This window comes from Miscanthus floridulus, chromosome 19, assembly GCF_019320115.1.
Source record: "Miscanthus floridulus cultivar M001 chromosome 19, ASM1932011v1, whole genome shotgun sequence".
Lineage (NCBI taxonomy): Eukaryota > Viridiplantae > Streptophyta > Magnoliopsida > Poales > Poaceae > Miscanthus > Miscanthus floridulus.
In genome coordinates this window covers 28,664,281-28,683,984 of record NC_089598.1, presented here as the reverse complement: position 1 = coordinate 28,683,984, position 19,704 = coordinate 28,664,281, and the positions used below count along the sequence as shown (strand labels likewise).

Here is a 19,704-nt window from a genome sequence, read left to right as displayed (position 1 = left end):
ATGCCTCACCTGACTTTTCCTAGTAAAGTGCTGATGATCATAATTTCTATTAGGATTGCCAGATCCGTCAGGATACTTCGGGGACCAATATGTCCGATTCCGAATTCATTTTCCCTCGTAAGCTGGCTATCCTTTTCTTGGCACAATTTTTGCCGACATACTATAGCTTTTCTCCCATATATATTAAATTGTTGGTGTTCCAGTTCATTTGATCATCTGCCCTTGAAGTAAAAGTATATTGGGTTGGCAATTGATTGGTTGCCTGTTAGCTCACATTTCGTTAAAAAGATCTTGTTATATTGTTCAGAACAAAAGTAATGATTAATCATCCATGAAGCGGAAAAGAGTCGAAGCTGTACAGATTTAGTGGATTTGCTGAACTGTTGGCTGTTTGCACAGCCTGAAGTCAACCCAGTCTGAAGACAGATGGTTAAGCTGTTCAGTTGGGCTAGCTTTAACTGAGATTGGCATGTGATAACCTCTTAACAAGTTAAAATGCTCAGTTTGGTTATGAGTCTATAACTCTCTATATAAATGATAAACAAAGACTAGCAGTATGAGATAACTCTAAATCGTCACAATTTATATGCTTCAATAAATGACATTGAAGCATATGCGGATCGGCCACCTTTCCTCAACAAATTGATCTATAAGCAATATTTAGAATACTGCCTCCATCAGACTCAGCATCTCGACTCTGGAAAATCGAGTTGATTGTGATGGTGTGCGGTGTGCCTGCCATTGTCATCATTTTACCCTACACTTTGTTTTATTTCCCACATTGCCACTGAATAAAATATGGAGCAAACCACCATTCCATAGCTGTGGCAGGCTATCTGCCACTCTGTTCCTTACTTCTCGTCTCCAGATCTGATGAAACAGATAGTCTCCTCTGTCCTAGCAGATTCCTTTAGTTGACGCCTGCCATCCTCCGTGGCTTCGCCCCCTTGTGGCTCGCCTTTGAATCTGTTAAATTCCCACTGTGACCTGTCCATACTTGCCGACCACCTGCTGGAGACACTGGTGTCGATGCTGTCCTTTCACTGGCGCTCTATCCCTCTGGCCTTCCTGTCAGCATGGCCTGCAGCGTTGGCGCGTTGCAACACCTGTGTCCATTCTAGGCTATTTTGTTACTCACCAGTGCTTGGGGTGGGGAGACTGATAATTGGGCCTGGTGGTTCAAGGTGGTTAGCAGAGAAATTGGAACTCCGGCATCCTGTCCACCACTGCTCACTGTCTGTCAGTGCGTTTGGCTTGTGAACTGGAGAGAAGCTGGGAAGGAACAGGCAGGGACTGGGTAAAGCTTGAGCGTTTTTTCTTTCTTGTTTTTTCTAGGGAGAATTCTATGGTTTGACTGCTATATCCTGAAGATTGTTATGAGGGGTGAGCGTTGTTTGTTAGCCTTGAGGAATTTACGTATAAAGTGTTGTCCTTATTCTTTTTTGCTGCTATTGAAGCTTGTAGTGTAAAATGCTAGAAAAAAACTTAACCACTAGTGGTTTATACTTAATGTAAAACATGGCACTCCTTTGGTCAACAAATGGAAAATGTGTTGCCACACGAGGTATTGTAGTGACTGAGCTAGGAGACGGAGGTTTCAAAAATGAGCAGTTTGAACACGACTGCAGTTTGTGCAGGCTGCAACAACTCAATGTTATAGGTGGCTTTTGGTGAGAGTGAGATCCCTTTTTATCCACGGCAGTCTACAGTTATACAACTAGTTGGATTAGATTGTGCTCATTGCATGTTTGCTCTTGCACTCCTCTGTGTACGCTTGTCCTAATGGGCCTAGTAATAATAGAATAAAGCTTGGTATTTGTATCACTTGTTACTATGTATAATTGTATTCTTAGCAATTTCTTCATCAATATATCAGTTTTCAGCCTGGTTTATGCTAAGTAAACATTTGATCATTTGATGGCCTTTGGATTAAACGGTCTTAATTTTGTTGCCGTTTTGTTTTTTTTTTATGGTAAAACACTTGCCCTTTGATTTAATTCATAGCACACATTTTATTCTGCAGGGTGGTTACTGAACGTCAGCGCGTGCTGCTGGAAGAATTTGCAGTAGAGGAAGCCACGAAAGAACAGAACACTTTTGTAGCAGGAAATTGGTAAGTTCAGGCAGATCCTCACAACTGCATGATCACATGAACACAAACAACACATGCATTTACACAACAGCGATCCATCCCCCACCCTTCCTAACATTTGAATGGAAATGAAATTTTTGTTTCTGACTGCACGATTCAGTTCACCATAGAACTGGAGTTGCATTCTATACTGTCTTGGCTTTTTTGTATTCTGTTTGACTCATGAACTTATTTATAATGCTAGCAAGCATGTATCCTCTGCAAAAATTGATAATCTCACTAGCTTAATTTTGCCTGCCTTTGTTGTGATATTCGTCCATTTGAACTATTCTTCTACTGCACCTGATATTTCAAATTGCCATTTATTATCTCTTTTCCTTTCTATCCAATCAAACATAAAGCACATAGATGCATTGAACTTCATTTCAAAAGAAGCAAAGTCCACTGGTGTCAGCTTACTGGTTGCCTTTTAAAAAATAACAAATCTGATCTTTGCGTTGCATTCTAGTATGTATCTTCTGGTAGTGATAAAGATGAAATTTTAAACAGGCTTTATCAGCAGCTATCTACTGGTTGATACTTACAGGTGGCGGATAGTTGCAGAAAATATGACAAGGCAAAATGTCATGATCGGAGTCGGCATCCTCTTACTGATTCACCTGATGCTGAGCAAGGCTATGAGCTAAGGCTTGGACCCAAGCTCACTTGTGCTGGGGCAGTGGGGCAACATCAAACACTATAAATTCTCCGAAGATTCAGCTTAACACAATAAAACAATGATGTTGCGATTCTTTAGAGACTGATTTGTTGGCTTGGCTGATAAGCCATGGCTGAAAGTATTGTTGGTTGATTTGTTGTGAGAGAAAAATATCGTTCGTTGGCTGAAAAAGTACGGCTTATAAGCCAAGCGAACAAGGTGTATTCACCCACTAGAGATCACAATTTTGAAGGCGGCGTTGGTTAGAAGGCTTCCTATGGTAAAAATATTAATATCTGAACTATATGAAGCTGTCAATTGAGTTGTCTAAAGTTTGTTGTTTTTTTTGGCTCTTTCGGTGTAAATGTAATGTGGACTACAGTTGGAATAGTTCAACGTGCTGGGTGAAATTGAATGTATCTTTCAAATTCACGCACCCTTTATCTTGGATCATATTACCTTTTTTCTACACCCGTGGTCCCGTGCCCACCTGCCAGCCTTATGCGGCCATGATGCCTCCCTGGTAATGGTTGCGGCTGCAGCTGCTCGGTTCAGGTTTATGTGGCCATGGTGCCTCCCAGCCTTATGTGCATTGCGAACAGTTCTCTCTCGTCGTTTGGAATTTTGAGATCTAGTTGAAACTTATCAATTCCCTCTTAAGCAACATACTGGGTCGAACCCTGTCGCCACGCTCTGACGACAGGTGTAGCGATGGAATGGACTGTGCCCACTGAGTCATTGACCTGATCGATCGAATGGTCATAGCTGCTGGCCTAAAAAGGATGATAGAGATGAAATCTATTGATCCATTAGGCAAGATAGGTCTATCTAATTTCACGTAACAAATCCTTTTTTTTTTTTGTTTGTTGGCCCTTTTTTTTTCCCTGAACAATTACGGTTGGTGACGACTTTTTAACCATGTTATGCTTTGGAGAATTGGAGTAAACCAAGGAATATCGTATTTTGGAGCGGTCATGCTTTGGAGTAAACCCAGGAATATCGTATTTTGGAGCGAATAAATAAGTTTGAATCAAAGTTCACTTGTAAATTTCTTTTATTTGATGCACCACGTCCACATAATAATTTGAAAAAGGTCTATTTAACTACCCTAACTATTGCGGTTTTCTATTTTATCCCTTCACTTATAAAACTAGTGAAGTATTGAAGACCATCTAAAATAACCCCCTAAGATGGTTTTAAACTTGATTTCTCTAACATGACATATTACATGCGCGACTGGCATGACAGTGAGTCAGCAAACAGTGAAAAAATGTCTACATAACCTTCTAAATCCTAACAGATCGTCCTGACTATATAATTTCTTCAACTATAAAACTCAATATTATAGCCCTTAAAACATCTAATTACGAGCCTCAGTGGTTTTACATGACTATGCTTGTATGTAGACTCATCTGTTCCCTTCTTCTCCATACTCTTTACAGGCTTGCCCCATCGTCCGATAAATATCACACGACCTCATGTCTCTTGCTCCACCTCACGCCACTCCTCAATGGCATTGAGTTCATTACGTCGTATCTGATCCCTTGTCATCTAACCACTTTCACATCCTCCCCACTTTCACATCCTCCGTCCCTCTTGCTTTCTCCTCGTATGGCTACCTCAAAAACCAGGACCGAACAAGCGACGGGAGGAGAGTATGAATGTCAGCCAATAAAAGTTCTCACGCCTCACCGTCACCGAAGCTTCCATTAACCTTTAATGCAATCCATTAACCTTTAACCATGATACCAGCGTTGGCGACAACGGTCATGGCGACAAGCGGCTCACGCCTCACCGTCACCGAAGCTTCCATGGGAGAATTATCTATTTGGCACTGAAACAAATCAGTGTTTTATATGTGGTACTAAAAAATTTAAACTTTCCTATTTGACATCAAGTTAAAATTTCCTTTCTTAAATGGCACTGCCGTCCATTTTCATTGGTCATCTGTTAATTGACTGATTTGACCGTGTCAGTTTTTTCTCCCTATGTCCAATGTAACCCTCTGTAAGACTGAAATTTGACTGAGACCCTAGAATCCAGATATCGCGACCTTCTTCCCCTTCTTCCCCGGCTCTGTTGTGCCACTGTGCGAGGCTGCCCTGGCTCCACGGCCGGAGCGCGAGCAGGCCACCCTGCGGGAGGCCACCCCCGACCTCTGCTCGACGAGCCGCGGCCTACCGCAGCCGGCTAGCGAGGCTCCTCGACGAGCCGCGACCTGGGGTGGTGGCGTCGGAGATGGTTGTGGCCGTGCGAGCAGCTGTTAACACGGTGGCGGAGCTTGAGCGCGGCAATGGCGAGCGCGTGGCGCAGCGAGCAAAGGTATAACAGCGGGCGAGAGGGAGAGCAGCAAGGTATAACTACGCCACGCACGCCGCGCTGCCCAGGCTTCCGCTGCACCGTCAACGCGGTTGTCGCCTCAGCGCCATAGCCACCCGCTGCTTGCCTTGTTCCGTAGCTCTGCAAAGCTACTACCCCACGCCGCGCTGCACAGGCGTCAGCTGCGCCACGCACGTCGCCCGTCCTCCGCATGCTAGCTCTGTCGCGGCCATGCCGTGGTGTTGAGCCCGCTCCTCCAGCTGCTTATACAAGGGGCGCCCCTCTCGCCTCTTGACTCTCCACCACGCCAACCACGCCGAGCCGCTCAGCTCCGCAGCCACCCACCCCTCGCTCATCTTCTTCCTCCTCTGTCCTTGCACAAAGAGAGTGCCCGTCGATTTCCCTCCCCGCGCTGCAATCGACCGAGGTAGCTAGCCTACGTGAATCACCTACCTCTCCTCTCCCTCCCCATGCCCTTAGATTCGAGAATGGTGGCCGAAATCACCCGCTAGCCGAGCTCCAGCAGCCGAGGAGCATGACGACGCCCTTGCTCTGTCCCTTTCTGTGTTCCGTACCCCTCTCCCTCTATTGTGTTCCTACGGGCCCAAGACCAAAAGACCAAAGCCCGTTTAGAGCCAGCAAGCACGAAACACCTCTCCAGCAACCACGTGCACGAACCCAACAGCAGGCCAATCACATGTAAATATGAATATTTCATTTTGCATCAAACAAACAACCATCTTCTAAAATCAATATCTTCCAACAGCAGGCCAATCACGTGCCATTTACGAAAGCAAATTTCAACTAGGTGCCAGATAAGAAAGTTCAAATTTTTTAGTGGCAAATACAAAACACTAATTTGTTTCAGTACCAAATAGATAATTCTCCCTAAATATAATGACTTGAATGCAGGGAAACATTTAAAATCCTGGTTCCCTGTCACTCGACAGAAAAGTAACACATCAACAACCGTTTGTTTTCCTTTGACCTCCAGTTCCCTCCATCTTTTCTAGGCCCTTGATAATCAAGTTCCCACATTAGTTCTGTCACATTTAAATGTTTGGCATGCATTCAAAATGGACAGCGGCAGTGTTTTTCCATATATATCTCATGATTACAACATTGACAGGAATAACAGACATTTCTGACACGTATGCAAGCTAGTGAGTGTACCGTGTCAAAAGCTTCAGCTAAAAGGATCTGAAACAGGAGACACTCAGAAGCTAAGGAATCCCAGCGACCCAGCCTGAACTCGAGATGTGGAAACAAATGCAACCGGAAAACTCGTGTCTTTACGGTTGCAACTCACGAGCACTAGCCAAGGCTTCTTGAAGACTGGCTGCAGCCTTGTCGTACATTAGAAAACCCATGAACCAGAATTCATGGCCTTCAACGGAAACGACCTGAATGTACTTCTCGGCAGGATTTACTTTGCTTACTGAAGGATTAGCTGCTCTTAGCTGGTGAAGAGGAATGACTACCTGTTTTTGGAAAGTGAAGAAAACATTTTTATTGAACACAGTCATCTGTTTAATTAAAGTCCTACTGATAATTGAACATTAAAATGGATCAAGCTGACAAAAGATCCAAGTTAGGTGTGACATTAACATGCATCTTCTTAAGTGACAATTAGTGCTTCAGCATTCAACCTAGTTTCATCCCAGGACAGGGAAAGCATCATTGTTAGAGTTAGAACATGTCTTCGGTAGAGAGATGGTAACATAAGCCTTGTGACTTTGTGAGCATAGAATCAACTTGTAGTTACCAGTGCACTTCTTTTATGATTCAATCTAAAATTTATCCCAAATGTGTAAGGCTTGCAAACTAACCAGACTGCAGTTGTCTCCTTTTTTGTTTATAATTTATATATGGAATGGAACTGAAGAGCATCACTATTCTCATCCTCAAATCCAATGTCATTTTCACCAGTGATTGCTAAAAAATAAGTTTACCTATTCTCACGTAGTAAGCTAAATTTTTAAATCTACAGGAAACTAACAATGATGAATTATAGAAATCAAACCAGTCAAAAATATGGTAAACTGATGTGCAAAAGGAAGATTAATTTCAATAGTGATAACTAGATGCTAAGAAGGGAGTAACCCTTACCTTGTAGTAACTCCATTCAGTTTTATTTCCAGCTTTGTATGACAGAGGATTGTCACTGCAGAAAGCAATCTTCACTGTAGAAATATATAAGACTCCCATGACAGGACCTGCTGATGTTGAGAGATAGCACGCATAGCATATTTTCAGCTGCTCATCTGGAAGAACTTCGAAGGTCTGCTTAAATATTTTTTCATAGCCTCCTTCTGCTAAAACTTTAGTCCCTTGTGCTAGGCGTCCCATAGCAGCTTCAGTAAAACTAGGTCCAGTTTTGACTGTTAAGGAAAATGGCATATTGTCAGGCGAAGGGGAAACCATGTTAATAGACGGAAGATATTAAGTTTATTTCCCACGTCTTCAATTAGATTTGAAAGTTAATAGAGGATCTTGTGGGTTGGCTATCAATTATCAGCCAAATGTCACTTCATATTGACAATTTTACTGATTTGAAGTAAATAAGGTGGATGGCTACAGTACCTACACACACCAGTGAGGACATTTACTTGGAACAATAGCCAAATTCTTGGAAGATCTATATCACAGCCTATGATCTATTAGATTTGAAAGTTAATAGAGGATCTTGTGGGTTGGCTATCAATTATCAGCCAAATGTCACTTCATATTGACAATTTTACTGATTTGGAGTAAATAAGGTGGATGGCTACAGTACCTACACACACCAGTGAGGACATTTACTTGGAACAATAGCCAAATTCTTGGAAGATCTATATCACAGCCTATGATCTACATCTATACTCAGTTTTTCAATAATTTGAAGTTTGATCATGAAAGTCCCATTGAAGTACAGCACAACGTGGGGGACTCCAGCCTGGCTTTGTCTTAAGAGGTGCCGTGCTTCAAACTTGGGTTGGATGGGAGTTCCAACGACAACCAGAGTTCAACGTTCTAACAGGTCGACTGCAAGAAACTTGGCCATCACAAGTTCTATGAAAATAGGTATTTAGCCAAAAGCCCTAATCAATTGATACCTAAAAGGTAATGGCAAATCTTACTGTTGTAAGATCTGTCCAAAGATGTTTGTGTTTATTCCTGTAAGGGATTTGGTGTGCAAGCAGAGACAAGTTTACACATGCACTTGTGAACATTCAGTCTGTAGAGACACCATCCAGTTAAGTTAGGAGAGAAGCACGTGAATCAGTTGAACTGAAGATGAAAAATAAGTTTCTTGTCTCCCCACAAATGATTCAGCACACTACATGCCAGATAACATGCTGTGACTAATGAATGTCTAAGACAGATCAACAAGATCATCAGTAGAATTACAGGTTCTTGGGTAACAGGGCTTAAAGAATTGTTTTAAAAGAAAGTAAACTTATGAAGATACTTAGCCAACAAGGCATAAAGCATACGTAAAGCTACACCAAAATGTTGGGCCAAAGGTTCAAATATCCTGCTTCCCCAGCTCTACAATCCCCACCATAATTCTCAAAAGGTGTCTAGCACAGCTTTCACTTTACATTTGCAACTTTATATGTGGCGATTCTTTCCTTTGATCCTTAGAAAGCTAGTGCATCCTACCAATCCGTGCAGCTCAAGGAATGAATCACGCAAAGAAACGAACACATTGGACTCTTAGAAGGAAAGGGAAAGACCCTACTATCACTTAGCAGGGGTGCTGACTGCTGAGATCTTACAGTGTTGCCACGTGTCGCGGCTGAGGCTCTCGACCATCTTGGTGGTCTCCCCACAAGACTTCCCCCACCTCGACAGCGTCTCCCTCATCGCCTCCACGGCGCCTGATAATGGGCCAATACACAGTAAAATCAGAAACAAAAAAAAGGAATCTACTCCAGGTAAAAGAGCAATACAGCCGCAAAGCTAGGTGCGAGGCGTCGAGCTAGCGGGGTTTTTTTAACCCTTAGACGAGGAGGATGCGGGCCCGTGGGACATGTACTGGCTGGACTCCGCGGCGGCGGCGGCATGCACGTGCGTCGGCGAGTCGGACGTGAGCTTCTCGCTCCAGGTGACCGTCTTGGGAGCCGGCGGGGGCGGCGGATCGACCTTCTCAGCCGCCGGCGCCGGCGGGGGCGGCGATGGATCGGATGCGGGGACGGCGGCGCTGGCGGTGGTGTCGGCCGGCGCGGTGGAGGCGGAGGCAGCGGCGTCGACGGCGGGGTGCATCTCGGCGGGCGGCGGCTGCATCTGAGGGATGTGGGCGCAGTGGTGGGTCCGAGGAAACGGAAGCGGGGGAGTGGGGAAATGGGGTTGCGCGTCGCAGAGCGTGCGTGGGATTGGCGACTAGTCGTGTGGTGGGGGGTCAACCCGTTTCAGTTCCTTGTTGGAGCAAAGTCGCAGCTCGCACGCGGCACGCGGCGCTGCAATGACAACGGGCAAGTGCGATCCGGTTCGCTTCCATTCCATCGAAATCGAATACGGTGGGGGCGGTGTCTGGGCTCCTTCGGGCCCTGCCCCACTGGAGGATATTGGACAGAGCCCATATTATCGGTCTGACCAAATTATTAGATAGACAGAGACTAAAAAAGTCATCAACGTCCATAGCTCGCCCAGAAGCCCAGTAGGAATTAGGAAACCGTAGAGCAAACGGAAAGATCAGCGCCCACACGTCTGGATGCCCACGCGCATGTCTGCTTCACGTGGGATCCGACACTGCTCCGTCTTTCGTGCCCGCTCCATGTCTCATGCTTTTGTCTCGATCTGCACCCTCACGGTTTCCCACGCTGCCGCTCGCGTCCCCTCCACGCCCACGCGCATGCAGGCGGGCCCAGCAGCTTGCAACAGATGGGTCCGCTTTAACATGTGCATCATCAGATCTACTTTTACAACATCTAGAGAAAATATTTGCAACATACGTCTGAAAATATGAGGGAAACACGTGTGTAGCCATTCAAAACATATGCAACATCTAGATGAAAAACATTTGTAACATATATGTGAAAACATATGCAACATCGAAATGAAACAATTGCACCATAAGCGTGAAACATATACAACACTCAGATAAAACACGTGCAACATCCGTCTTAAACAGCTGAAACATTTAGAACAGACGCTTGCAACATACGTGTATAGCCATTGCAACATAGGCAACATCTCGATCTATTTTTGCAACATCCACATAAAACACTTGCAACATGCATATGAAACACTTGAAACATACGCTTGCAACACACGCTTGCAACATCCGAGGAAGGAAGGGAGCACGAGCTGCAACCAGAGAAGCCCGCTCTGGATCTGGCCACTCTGGATCTCGTGATGTCGCGAACTGAGGCTGAACGTCTCGGCGGCGCCGGCATCGACAGTGGCACAACCTCATGGTGGGGAACGGCGGCATTGGCAACACCTCGATGTGGCGAGGGACAAGGCACGACGCGTAGGGGCGGGGACCGGGCACGACACGATGAAGCGGAGTGGGCACGGCGGCAGATGTGGCGCGGCTTGATGCGAGATTGGGGCGCCGCCGCGAGGCAACTTGGGCCGAGCGGACGTCACGGTGAGCCGCGACGAGCGAAGCGAGGAGTTGGGGATTTCTGTCGGCTGTCTCAGTGTAGATGGAGTAGATAGATGAGAGAGCGTAGATGAGCATGTTGGGCCAATCGATGTGCTGAAGCCAGTGCGGAGCAGAGCATCTGATATTTTTAAGATTCTGACTTATGTTTTGTAGCATTACCGAGTACCAATTCAGATATTGCAACATCGAAAGAGTGAGAGAGGCCATTGCTTTTCTCTAAACTTTTGTCTTGTTCTTTTTTTTACTACAAGAGTTGGTACGGAAGGGAAAAGATTGATGGTAACCGCTGATTGTAACAACAACAAAAAAAACTAACCCGAGTTGAGGATCCGACATTGTATTTAGACTGCTGCTATTTTCTTTATACAACGACACATATATGTTTTTTTAAACAAAACGACACATATATGTTTGGTTAGTAGAATGAGTTAATCCAACGTTTACTCACTTCTCAGTTTTTGTGTGGTTGGTGGAATAAAATAGATTGATTTATCATCAACTCATTCCTCGTAAACTACTTTTTTTTCGACACATATGTGTTTGCTCACTCCTCTTTTTTTTTTTTGTGAAATGGAATGAAGTCCGTCATCGTCACCTCATTCCTCCCAAATTAATAAGAGGAATGAAGTCATTCGTCCAAATTTGAGGAATGGACTCATAATGCATCACCTTATTTAGGATGGAGTGATTACTCAAACTAAACACCCTAATAGGCCATTTGGATCCTTTTATTTTGGAGGAATTGGGATCTACTTAATGAACTAGGTTGTTTGGCTTGGAATTTAACATTCTATATTCACTATATGCCTATGTCAAATTTATTGGGTGGGAGATGAAAATTGATTCTATAGATCACCATTTTATGTTTCTACTTTACAAACTTATAGCACGCTCTTCGGTTCCCTCTCGTATGGCCAACAATAGTATATATACAAATATATTTCTCATACAATCATATTAGCTTAATTAACCTATACCTAAATTAAGATTATTAGAATGAATTCCAATTTCAAGGATCTAAACGGGCATGATAGTTCTATGTTTGATGAGAATTTTTTTTTGCATCTTTAGATGGGCAAGTTCATGGCTCGCTAAAAGAGGACTATTTTTGAAAATAAAAGACCATTGAAACACGCTACAACTCAAAATTACGAAGTCATCAAAACATCTGAAAGAAGAAAAATCAAGTATGTATGAGATACTATGAGTTCGATATGCTTTTGGAGTTTTGGTTATCAACGGATGCCCGCAGGTCATTTCGAGGCTGTAAAACTTTTTAAACATTTGTCTTGTTGCAATGTATATGGACAAGGTCATGCCCTAAATGCAGAACTACGGGCGTAAAAGAACCGAAAAATCCGTGAACTATCAAGACCAATTTTACCAAAACAAGCAGAGAGCCTAACAGAATTTCAGCCAAACGGTTGACCCAAGATCATATAAACAACAAAATCGCATGTTTCACCTGAAGCATAGCTCTAGCTAGTTCATAGCATAGGGGCGCTAGCTATTTACTATCTTCTCAATGTTTCTTCCCCTCTTTCACCTTAGCCATGTACTGATCAAGTTCGACGAAGGGATCATCGGCTTCTCCACACTCCTCAGGCATATCGAACTCAACCGGCCTGTCCCTCTTGCCGACGGCCAGCCGTTCCGCCGGAGCGCCAGAGAACACCTTGTCAGGTTTGAACCTGCTCGTCCTAGTTCTCTTCTCGATATGCTGCTCATCCGCACCGCCGTATACATCAGAGTCACCGTGCTTGTTGGGCCTGTAGAGCATCGACAGCGCCGGCTGCACGGCGAAGAGCCTCCCCGAGTAGACGTTGTACTGGTCATCCGCGGCGAACCCGGAGTCCATCCCCGCGTCCTGGTTGAACAGCCGCTCGTCGTAGGCGAGCTCACCGGCGCCGGCGCCGCCTCCGGTGATAGCCATGCCCAGGGCAATCCTCTCACTGACGTCCCGGTCCCTGTCTCGCGTGATCCTGCTCTTCTTGCCGCTTGACGCCTCCCGCCGCCTCTCACACTCCCTCTGCAGCCGCCGCTCCTCGCGTACCATGTCGCGCTGTATCCTCTGCTGGCTCAACTCCGCATCCACCGGCGGCGCCGCAGCAGCGTCGGAGTCCGCGCGCGCCCTGTTCGCGATCTCACGCAGCTCTTGTCCCCGCTGCTCCTGCGCCTTCATCCCTAGCTCCTTGAACACTTTGACGCGCATCTGGATGGCCTCCCTGGCCTTCTGCTCCGCGACGTACAGCGCCTCCGAGAGGCTGGCGAAGCCGTCGCTGACCTGGACGTCTTGCATCCGCCGACCGTCTGCCGCCACCCGCTTGTCTAGCGGGATGCAGTACCCGCTGGAGTTCTTCCAGTCCGAAACGATGGGCGGCATCTTCCAGTTCGACATGTCCTTCAGCGACACGGGACGCGGCGGCGAGTGCATCACGGTGACGGGCGGCGACCCGGCCGGGCTGTTAGCTAAACCTGAATGCACGTCATGTAATCTTTAGTTTCCTATTATGGTTTAGATCATGCATTAGTCAGTTAGGGGGTGGACATGATCGGAGGCGTGCTAGATCATGTATCAGCCCGAGTCGGTCCGGTTGTCAGCGTCATATCGCGTGCTGTGCGCACGCAGTGCGGGTCGCGGTGCAACGACATCGCGCACGGCACACGGTATGGCGCGGGGATACTTGGTCATCAAGGCCAAGATTGTATCTGCATCATGTGTATAAATAGCACGAATAAAGGACCGTGAGAGCTGCGACAATTGCGGCAAAAAAAAGGAAAAATACTTCCATCTTTCTCGTGTGCGTTTTCTATCTAATCTGATCTCGCCGTGGTCACTGTGATCACCACCGCCGTCGTGCTCCTAGGCTGTGGCCGATCAGGTTCCAACACGGGCGCGGCACCCGCCTGCGCCTGTGCTTGGGCGGCAGGACCGGGTCTCCTGCGCGTGCTCCACCCTCACGATCCGCTCCCCCGCTCCCGAGTTGAACACCGCCGACTGCCGCGCCGGCTGTACTTAACAAGCGTTGGATTCAATTCCACTACCTGATGATGAGGGTAGTGCAAACACATCTCCTCACACTCCGATCTCTGGGAGCATGGGATCAACAGCACCAGCAGTACCCATCCAGTGGGCAACTCCACCTTCAAATGCAACTGAAGATTCAAATGGAAGGCCTGTCAGATACAGGACCATTTCAGACTTGTTCGACTCCACAGAAGAAATCCAAGATATGGAATATAGTGGGGTTTGTTTGTCAGCTGCAGAAGAACCTGGATCAGTGGAGGAGGCTTTGAAAGAAGACTGCTGGAGAAGAGCTATGCAGACTGAGATGCAGTCAATTGAAGAGAACAGAACCTGGGAAGTTTCTGATCTGCCAGCTAAGCATAGAGCCATTGGGCTCAAGTGGGATCGTCCCGGCTACGCGGCGGCTGTACTTGACAAGCGTTGGATCGTCCCGGCTACGCGGCGGCCGGATGACGCTCGCTGGCTGCACGGCGGAGAGGCGAGCGTCGATGATCGACTGCAGCGCGGCCCGAGTCCACGCGGTGGTACCCTCCACCTCGGCCTAGTCGTCGACGGCGTCCTGATCGGCCGCAGGAGCGATCCTAGGGACGAGGTCGGCGTGGCTGGAGTAGACGATCAGGGCGGCGTTCTCGCCCTGCCGGACGACCACGCCGAACACGACGCGGCCGCGTGCGTCGACGGTCACGGCCAGCACATCGTTGGATACCGGTCCCAGCGCCGCCTCGCGATCGCCGCGGAGGCCTATGGAGAGCGGGTACTACGCGACGTGCACCTCGGGGAAGGCGCCAACGACGCCGAAGTCCTCCTACCGCCTGGGCACGAGGCCGGCGTGCCTGCCGTAGGGCGGCACGGGTTTCGCCAGCATGGTCACGGGATCTCTCGCGACGTCACAGCCGTACATGATCCTGGCTAGGGCTACTGATTTGCCGTGACACGGACGCGGTGCGTCAATTTTATACAGGAGATTTACCGACTCTAGAGGCCATGCGACACACTAATCGGAGTCGGCACCAACGTTGGCCGACCGGATTCTCGGATCCTTGGACCGGGGCGAATTCCCAACGGTAATGCCCTAGCCTCCGTTCGGCCGGACACGTGCCTTTGCTCGGCCTGCCAACCAGATCTGATCGGTTCAATACGTGGCTTCACGTTGTCCACTTATTGTACCCATCACAAATATATGATACTCCATGCTCTCTCTCCCAAACTCCACAAGCTACTCATCGCAAACCGCACACACGTTCTGCTTCTCCCATATCTAGTCCACTCCTACTCTCCCCGAGTCCTGCAGTCAAAGCACCATCCACCGATGGTGTCTCCACCTACTGAGTCGAGGTCCAGACCCCCGGCGACTCGCTCGGCCCATTGCCGCTCTTCTCTCCTCCTCCGTGGCTGCACCCCAGCCCTCATCGCCCCCTGCCTCCTGCTCCTCCTCACCATGGCCCTCGCTGCCGCCATGCCTTCATCCTGCTCCGTTCGCCCCTCACTGTCGTGACCGCTCTCCAAGCTCCCGCCCGTGGTGTTGCTCATATCCTCTGATGACTTCCGCTACGGGTACTAGTACAAGGTCCCTCTTCCGCACATCAGCCGCCTCATCGCTGACGCTAGCACCGACATCCTCCTAATCACCTCCTCCTGTAGCTAGAGAAGGCAAGGGCGTCATGGCCGTGCCGTACTTCGCGACCGCCTCGAGGCTCGCTAGACATGGTGGTCGCCGTCCACTAGAGTGTCACGCCTTACATGTTGTAAGCGTATGTTTCAAGTGTTTAAGGTGTTTCATATGCATGTTGCAAGTGTGTTCATGTGGATATTGCAAATAGATCAGGATGTTGCATATGTTGCAATGGGTACACACGTATGTTGCAAGCGTTTATTCCAAATGTTTTAGATGTATGTTGCATGTGTTTTATTTTGGTGCTGCATATGTGTTCACACTTATGTTGCAAGTGTTTCATTCGGATGTTGCATATGTTTCACACATATGTTGCAAGTGTTTCATCTAGATGTTGCATAGGTTCTGCAATGGCTACGCACATGTTTCCTATGTTTTAGATGTATGTTGCAAGTGTTTTAACTATTTTCGGACGTATGTTGCAAAGTTTCTTTTACATGTTGCAAAAGTAGATTTTGTCTTGCACATGATGCGTAGACATGTGCGCGTCGAGTTTCAGACGCTAGCCCCATCGGGCGATTCCCAACTAGTGATGGACTACGTGAGCGGGCTCAAAATCATCAACGGTGAGTGGACGGATTGGAGAGGGGATATTCGTGTTTGTGCAGGCTAGTTTGAAAGCGATGACAGCGATGACGTGCAGCGGATTAGACCTCTTTTTTCCCCTTATCTCCGACAACTACAAAAAAACAAAACTAAGACCATCTAATGGTAGTATAATTTTTGGGGTCATCGCTCTGCCGCTCCCCTACGACAAACGAACGTCGCCTCGTCGGTCCGCCTACGTGCAATCTCTACGCTCCATCTTCCGTAATCCCAGATCCCGCAAATCTACCACAATCAATCAACGCTCCCTGCCTCCCTCCCTGTCCATCAAGCACTTTCCCTCAATCAGTCCATGATCAATGCCCCCTGCCCCATCACGCCAGGCGCTCAGGTCTCTGGTTCCGCAGCCTTACGTGCCGTCGTCTCCATGTCGCCGGACACCTAGACGGCTCCACACCGCCGCCTACACGACCTTCCCCATGGCGCTCAAGTCTCCATCGCCGCCACCAGATACCCAGCCGGCTCTGCACCGTCCCCGCTGCCTCCACGATCTACCACGCTGACGCTAGGAGCTCTACGGTGGCGAGCACACAACAGGTATGCCCACCCCCTCTCTTCCCCTTTCATTTGGTAATTCGGGTCTGATCTGATCTAATTACAAGTGTATACAAGTATTATGCCTACAACTTTGTTCCCTTTCAAAGATTATCAGTCGTACATGTGCACACCCAATGACCTTCAGTGGATCTGCGCCTGCAGTTCTGTGTGATTTGATCTGCTTTGCTCTGAATGTTCCTAGCCACCCTTGTGCTCCTCATCCTTTTCTCTTGCCTTCATGCTGTGTTAAACCTAGCATTTGACTATTTGTATTCATATATGATCCAATTACAAGTGTATACATGTATTACGACTACTAACTTTGATCCCTTACAAAGATGTTTTCTTTTGTCTTTCATTAACTAGGTATGAAATAACCTTACGAAATTGACACCGTCACCACTACATTGTTCGTTTATGTCTCCGAGTGCACGACGCACCTGCTTACCCTTAGCTAGACATGAACATAGTGTTTTTGTTGTCCTTGATTTCTTATTTCAGTAGAGATTTCATCGTGTGGTAATAAACAACTAGAATTTCTTATTTCCTAACACTTAGTGGAAATAGTTCAACACTATTTGGAAATCTGTGTTATAGTTATATTTTACTATGGGTCTCCATTTCAAAACATTCCACCACGATTGCATTTCCACATCACATGCATTTGTCATACAACCAAAATCATTAGTTGTAGAATGATGGATTTGAGGTGGGTTAACCTAGCTGATTTATATGTGCACATGTATGTATTTAAACTAAGAGTGCACCTGAGACATTTCTTACTTTGAAATTTTATAAGATTCAGATATCATAGTTCTGAATTTTTAATGTCCTAAGTTGGTTGCTGGTAGCCTGGTATCAGCGACAATCCGTTCACCAACAACTGAACTGATTAAATGTAGGCCGGAGCAGCCACTGGAGTTCATCGACGACATCACCGGAGAGCCCCTGTCCCTACGTCGTCGGTGAGGACATGCCTAGCTTCTCAACTTCCTGGTTAGAGTTGTTTCTGGACTTCGTTGACGACATCACCGAAGAGCCAGAATCCCTGCCTTGTCGTCAAGGATGTGCCTAGCAATCAGGCATCGACGCCCATGGTGTTTGCTCGCCGCCCATCTGAAAGTTCTAGTTTGGTTTTGGTTAATTGATGAAGCCCTAAGTGCTAACCTAGTTTATCAAAATGATTATGAGATAGGTAGCACTATTCCAAGTGGTGAAGCAAATGAAGATCATGACATAATGATGGTGATTCCATGGTGATGATCAAGTGCTTGGACTTGAAAAGAAGAAAGAGAAAAACAAAAGGCTCAAGGCAAATGTATAAATTGCAGGAGCCATTTTGTTTTAGTGATCGAGACACTTAGTGAGTGTGATCACATTTAGGATCGATAGTCGTACTATTAAGAGGAGTGAAACTCATATCGAAATGCGGTTATCAAAGTACCACTAGATGCTCTAACTCATTGCATATGCATTTAGGATCTAGTGGAGTGCTAACACCCTTAAAAATATTTGTGAAAATATGCTAACACACATGCACGAAGGTGATACACATTGTGTTTAGCCTTGGGAGCAAGGGTTTGAAACTCCACCGGCGGAGTGTCCGCCCGTAGAGTGCGGACAGTCTGACGGTGCCACTAGCGCTCTATACAGAAAAGACAGGATTTCACAGAGTACACTAGACGTTGGTCACGCAGTGATCGGACGCTGGGGTCCTGCGTCCGATCAGTGGAAGCAGTGAAGACGCTGGCGTCGGTCTTCGACCGGACGCTGGGTCACTTAGTGACTGGACGCTGATGGGGTGTGTCCGGTCCTACTGACGTGGCGGCACACAATGAAGAGGGTGACTGACCGAACGCTGGGTGAGTCCGGTCAAGGGTGACCGAACGCGTCTGATCGTGAAAAATTGTCTCTGGATGCTTACTGGAAACGACCGGATGCTGAGGTCCTACGTCCAGTCACTTCGAAGCAACATGTCTGGTCACAACTTAATTGTACTGACGACCGTTGAGATCAGACGATCGGCGTTTGAAGCAGGGGCCACGTGGCGTGCATCGCGCGACCGGACGCTTGGGTCCAGCGTCCGGTCGCCCCGTTTTTCACTGGACTAAGGAGCCAATGACTCTATTTCATGGGGGCTTCTATTTAAGCCACATGGCCGGATCAAGCTCACTCTCTTGGCCATTTGCATTGATATAATAACCTTATGAGCTTAGCCAAAGCCCTCCCACTCATCTCCATCATTGATCCATCATCTTTGTGAGATTGAGATAGAATCCAAGTGTATTGCTTGAGTGATTGCATCTAGAGGCACTTGGTATTCGTGTTCGTTGCGGGATTCACTTGTTTCTTTTGGTGGTTGCCGCCACCTAGACGGCTTGGAGCAGCGAGGATCATCGAGCGGAAGTTGGTGATTGTCTTCGGCTCCGATCACGGTGATTGTGAGGGGTCTTGTTCCTTCCTCGGCGAAGCGCCGAAAGGTAACTCTAGTGGATTACTAGTGTCATTGAGTTACCTCACTTGTGGGTAGATTCTTGCGGTGTCCAATTGTGTAGACGAGGTTCGTGCAACACCTCTTAGCTGCCGAACCACCAAGTGTTGGTCGACACAACGGGGACTAGCGTGCCGACAAGCACATGAACCTCGGGAGAAAAATTAGTTGTCTCTTGCCCTTTGGTATTCTCACGGTGATTGATTTAGTATTCATCTTGTGATTGACTCACTCCTCTACACAGCGGTATAATCACCCTACTCACTAATTTATATTCTTGCAAACTAGTTGTAGCAAGCTCTTTAGTGTAGCTAGAATTGAGAGCTTGCTTTGTAGTTTAAGTTCATCTAGTAGAGCTCTTTAGTGTAGCAAGTGTGAGAGCTCTTAGTGAGTAGTGACATAGCAAATTGTGTGTTTAGTGATCATAGCAACTAGAATTGTTGGATAGGTGGCTTACAACCCTTGTAGAGCTAGAGCAAGTTTGCATTTCGCTATTTGTTATACTAATCAAATTGCTCTAGTTGGTTTGTAGATTTTTAAATAGGCTATTGACCCCCCTCTAGCCATATTAGGACATTTCACCATCCCAGGTGCTGCTCAATATTTTTAAATATTTTTATTCCAATTTCAGTTTGCAACATTGATCTTCTCCCTCCTTTTGCATAG

The 19,704-nt window shown here is 46.9% G+C and overlaps 1 protein-coding gene, 1 long non-coding RNA gene and 1 pseudogene across 2 annotated transcripts; 1 reads left to right on the top strand and 2 right to left on the bottom strand.

Annotated features, from left to right (window-relative positions):
* Positions 1–51: 51 nt before the first annotated feature.
* LOC136525274 (uncharacterized) lies at positions 52–3,180 on the top strand. Its single transcript, XR_010776471.1, has 3 exons — positions 52–117; positions 2,024–2,113; positions 2,679–3,180. It is a non-coding gene; the product is annotated as an uncharacterized lncRNA (long non-coding RNA).
* A 2,979-nt stretch (positions 3,181–6,159) lies between these two features.
* On the bottom strand, positions 6,160–9,531 carry LOC136527457 (GEM-like protein 1). Its single transcript, XM_066520203.1, has 4 exons — positions 9,092–9,531; positions 8,870–8,971; positions 7,218–7,489; positions 6,160–6,589 (listed from the first exon to the last, which is right to left on the bottom strand). Exons 1-4 carry the CDS (start codon positions 9,375–9,377, stop codon positions 6,401–6,403), a joined length of 849 nt encoding a protein of 282 aa, XP_066376300.1. The 5' UTR covers positions 9,378–9,531; the 3' UTR covers positions 6,160–6,400.
* A 2,695-nt stretch (positions 9,532–12,226) lies between these two features.
* On the bottom strand, positions 12,227–14,633 carry LOC136525320 (SNW/SKI-interacting protein A-like; annotated as a pseudogene).
* Positions 14,634–19,704: the final 5,071 nt, after the last annotated feature.

What these genes read in the sequence shown, in the direction of transcription:
- LOC136527457 (XM_066520203.1), bottom strand. Translation starts at nt 9,377, where the DNA reads ATGCAGCCGCCGCCCGCCGAGATGCACCCCGCCGTCGACGCCGCTGCC. An exon ending in CGCATCCTCCTCGTCTAAGG is followed by an intron (nt 8,972 to 9,091) that starts GTTAAAAAAACC and finishes GCCCATTATCAG; the next exon opens with GCGCCGTGGAGGCGATGAGG. An exon ending in CTGAATGGAGTTACTACAAG is followed by an intron (nt 6,590 to 7,217) that starts GTAAGGGTTACT and finishes TTCCAAAAACAG; the next exon opens with GTAGTCATTCCTCTTCACCA.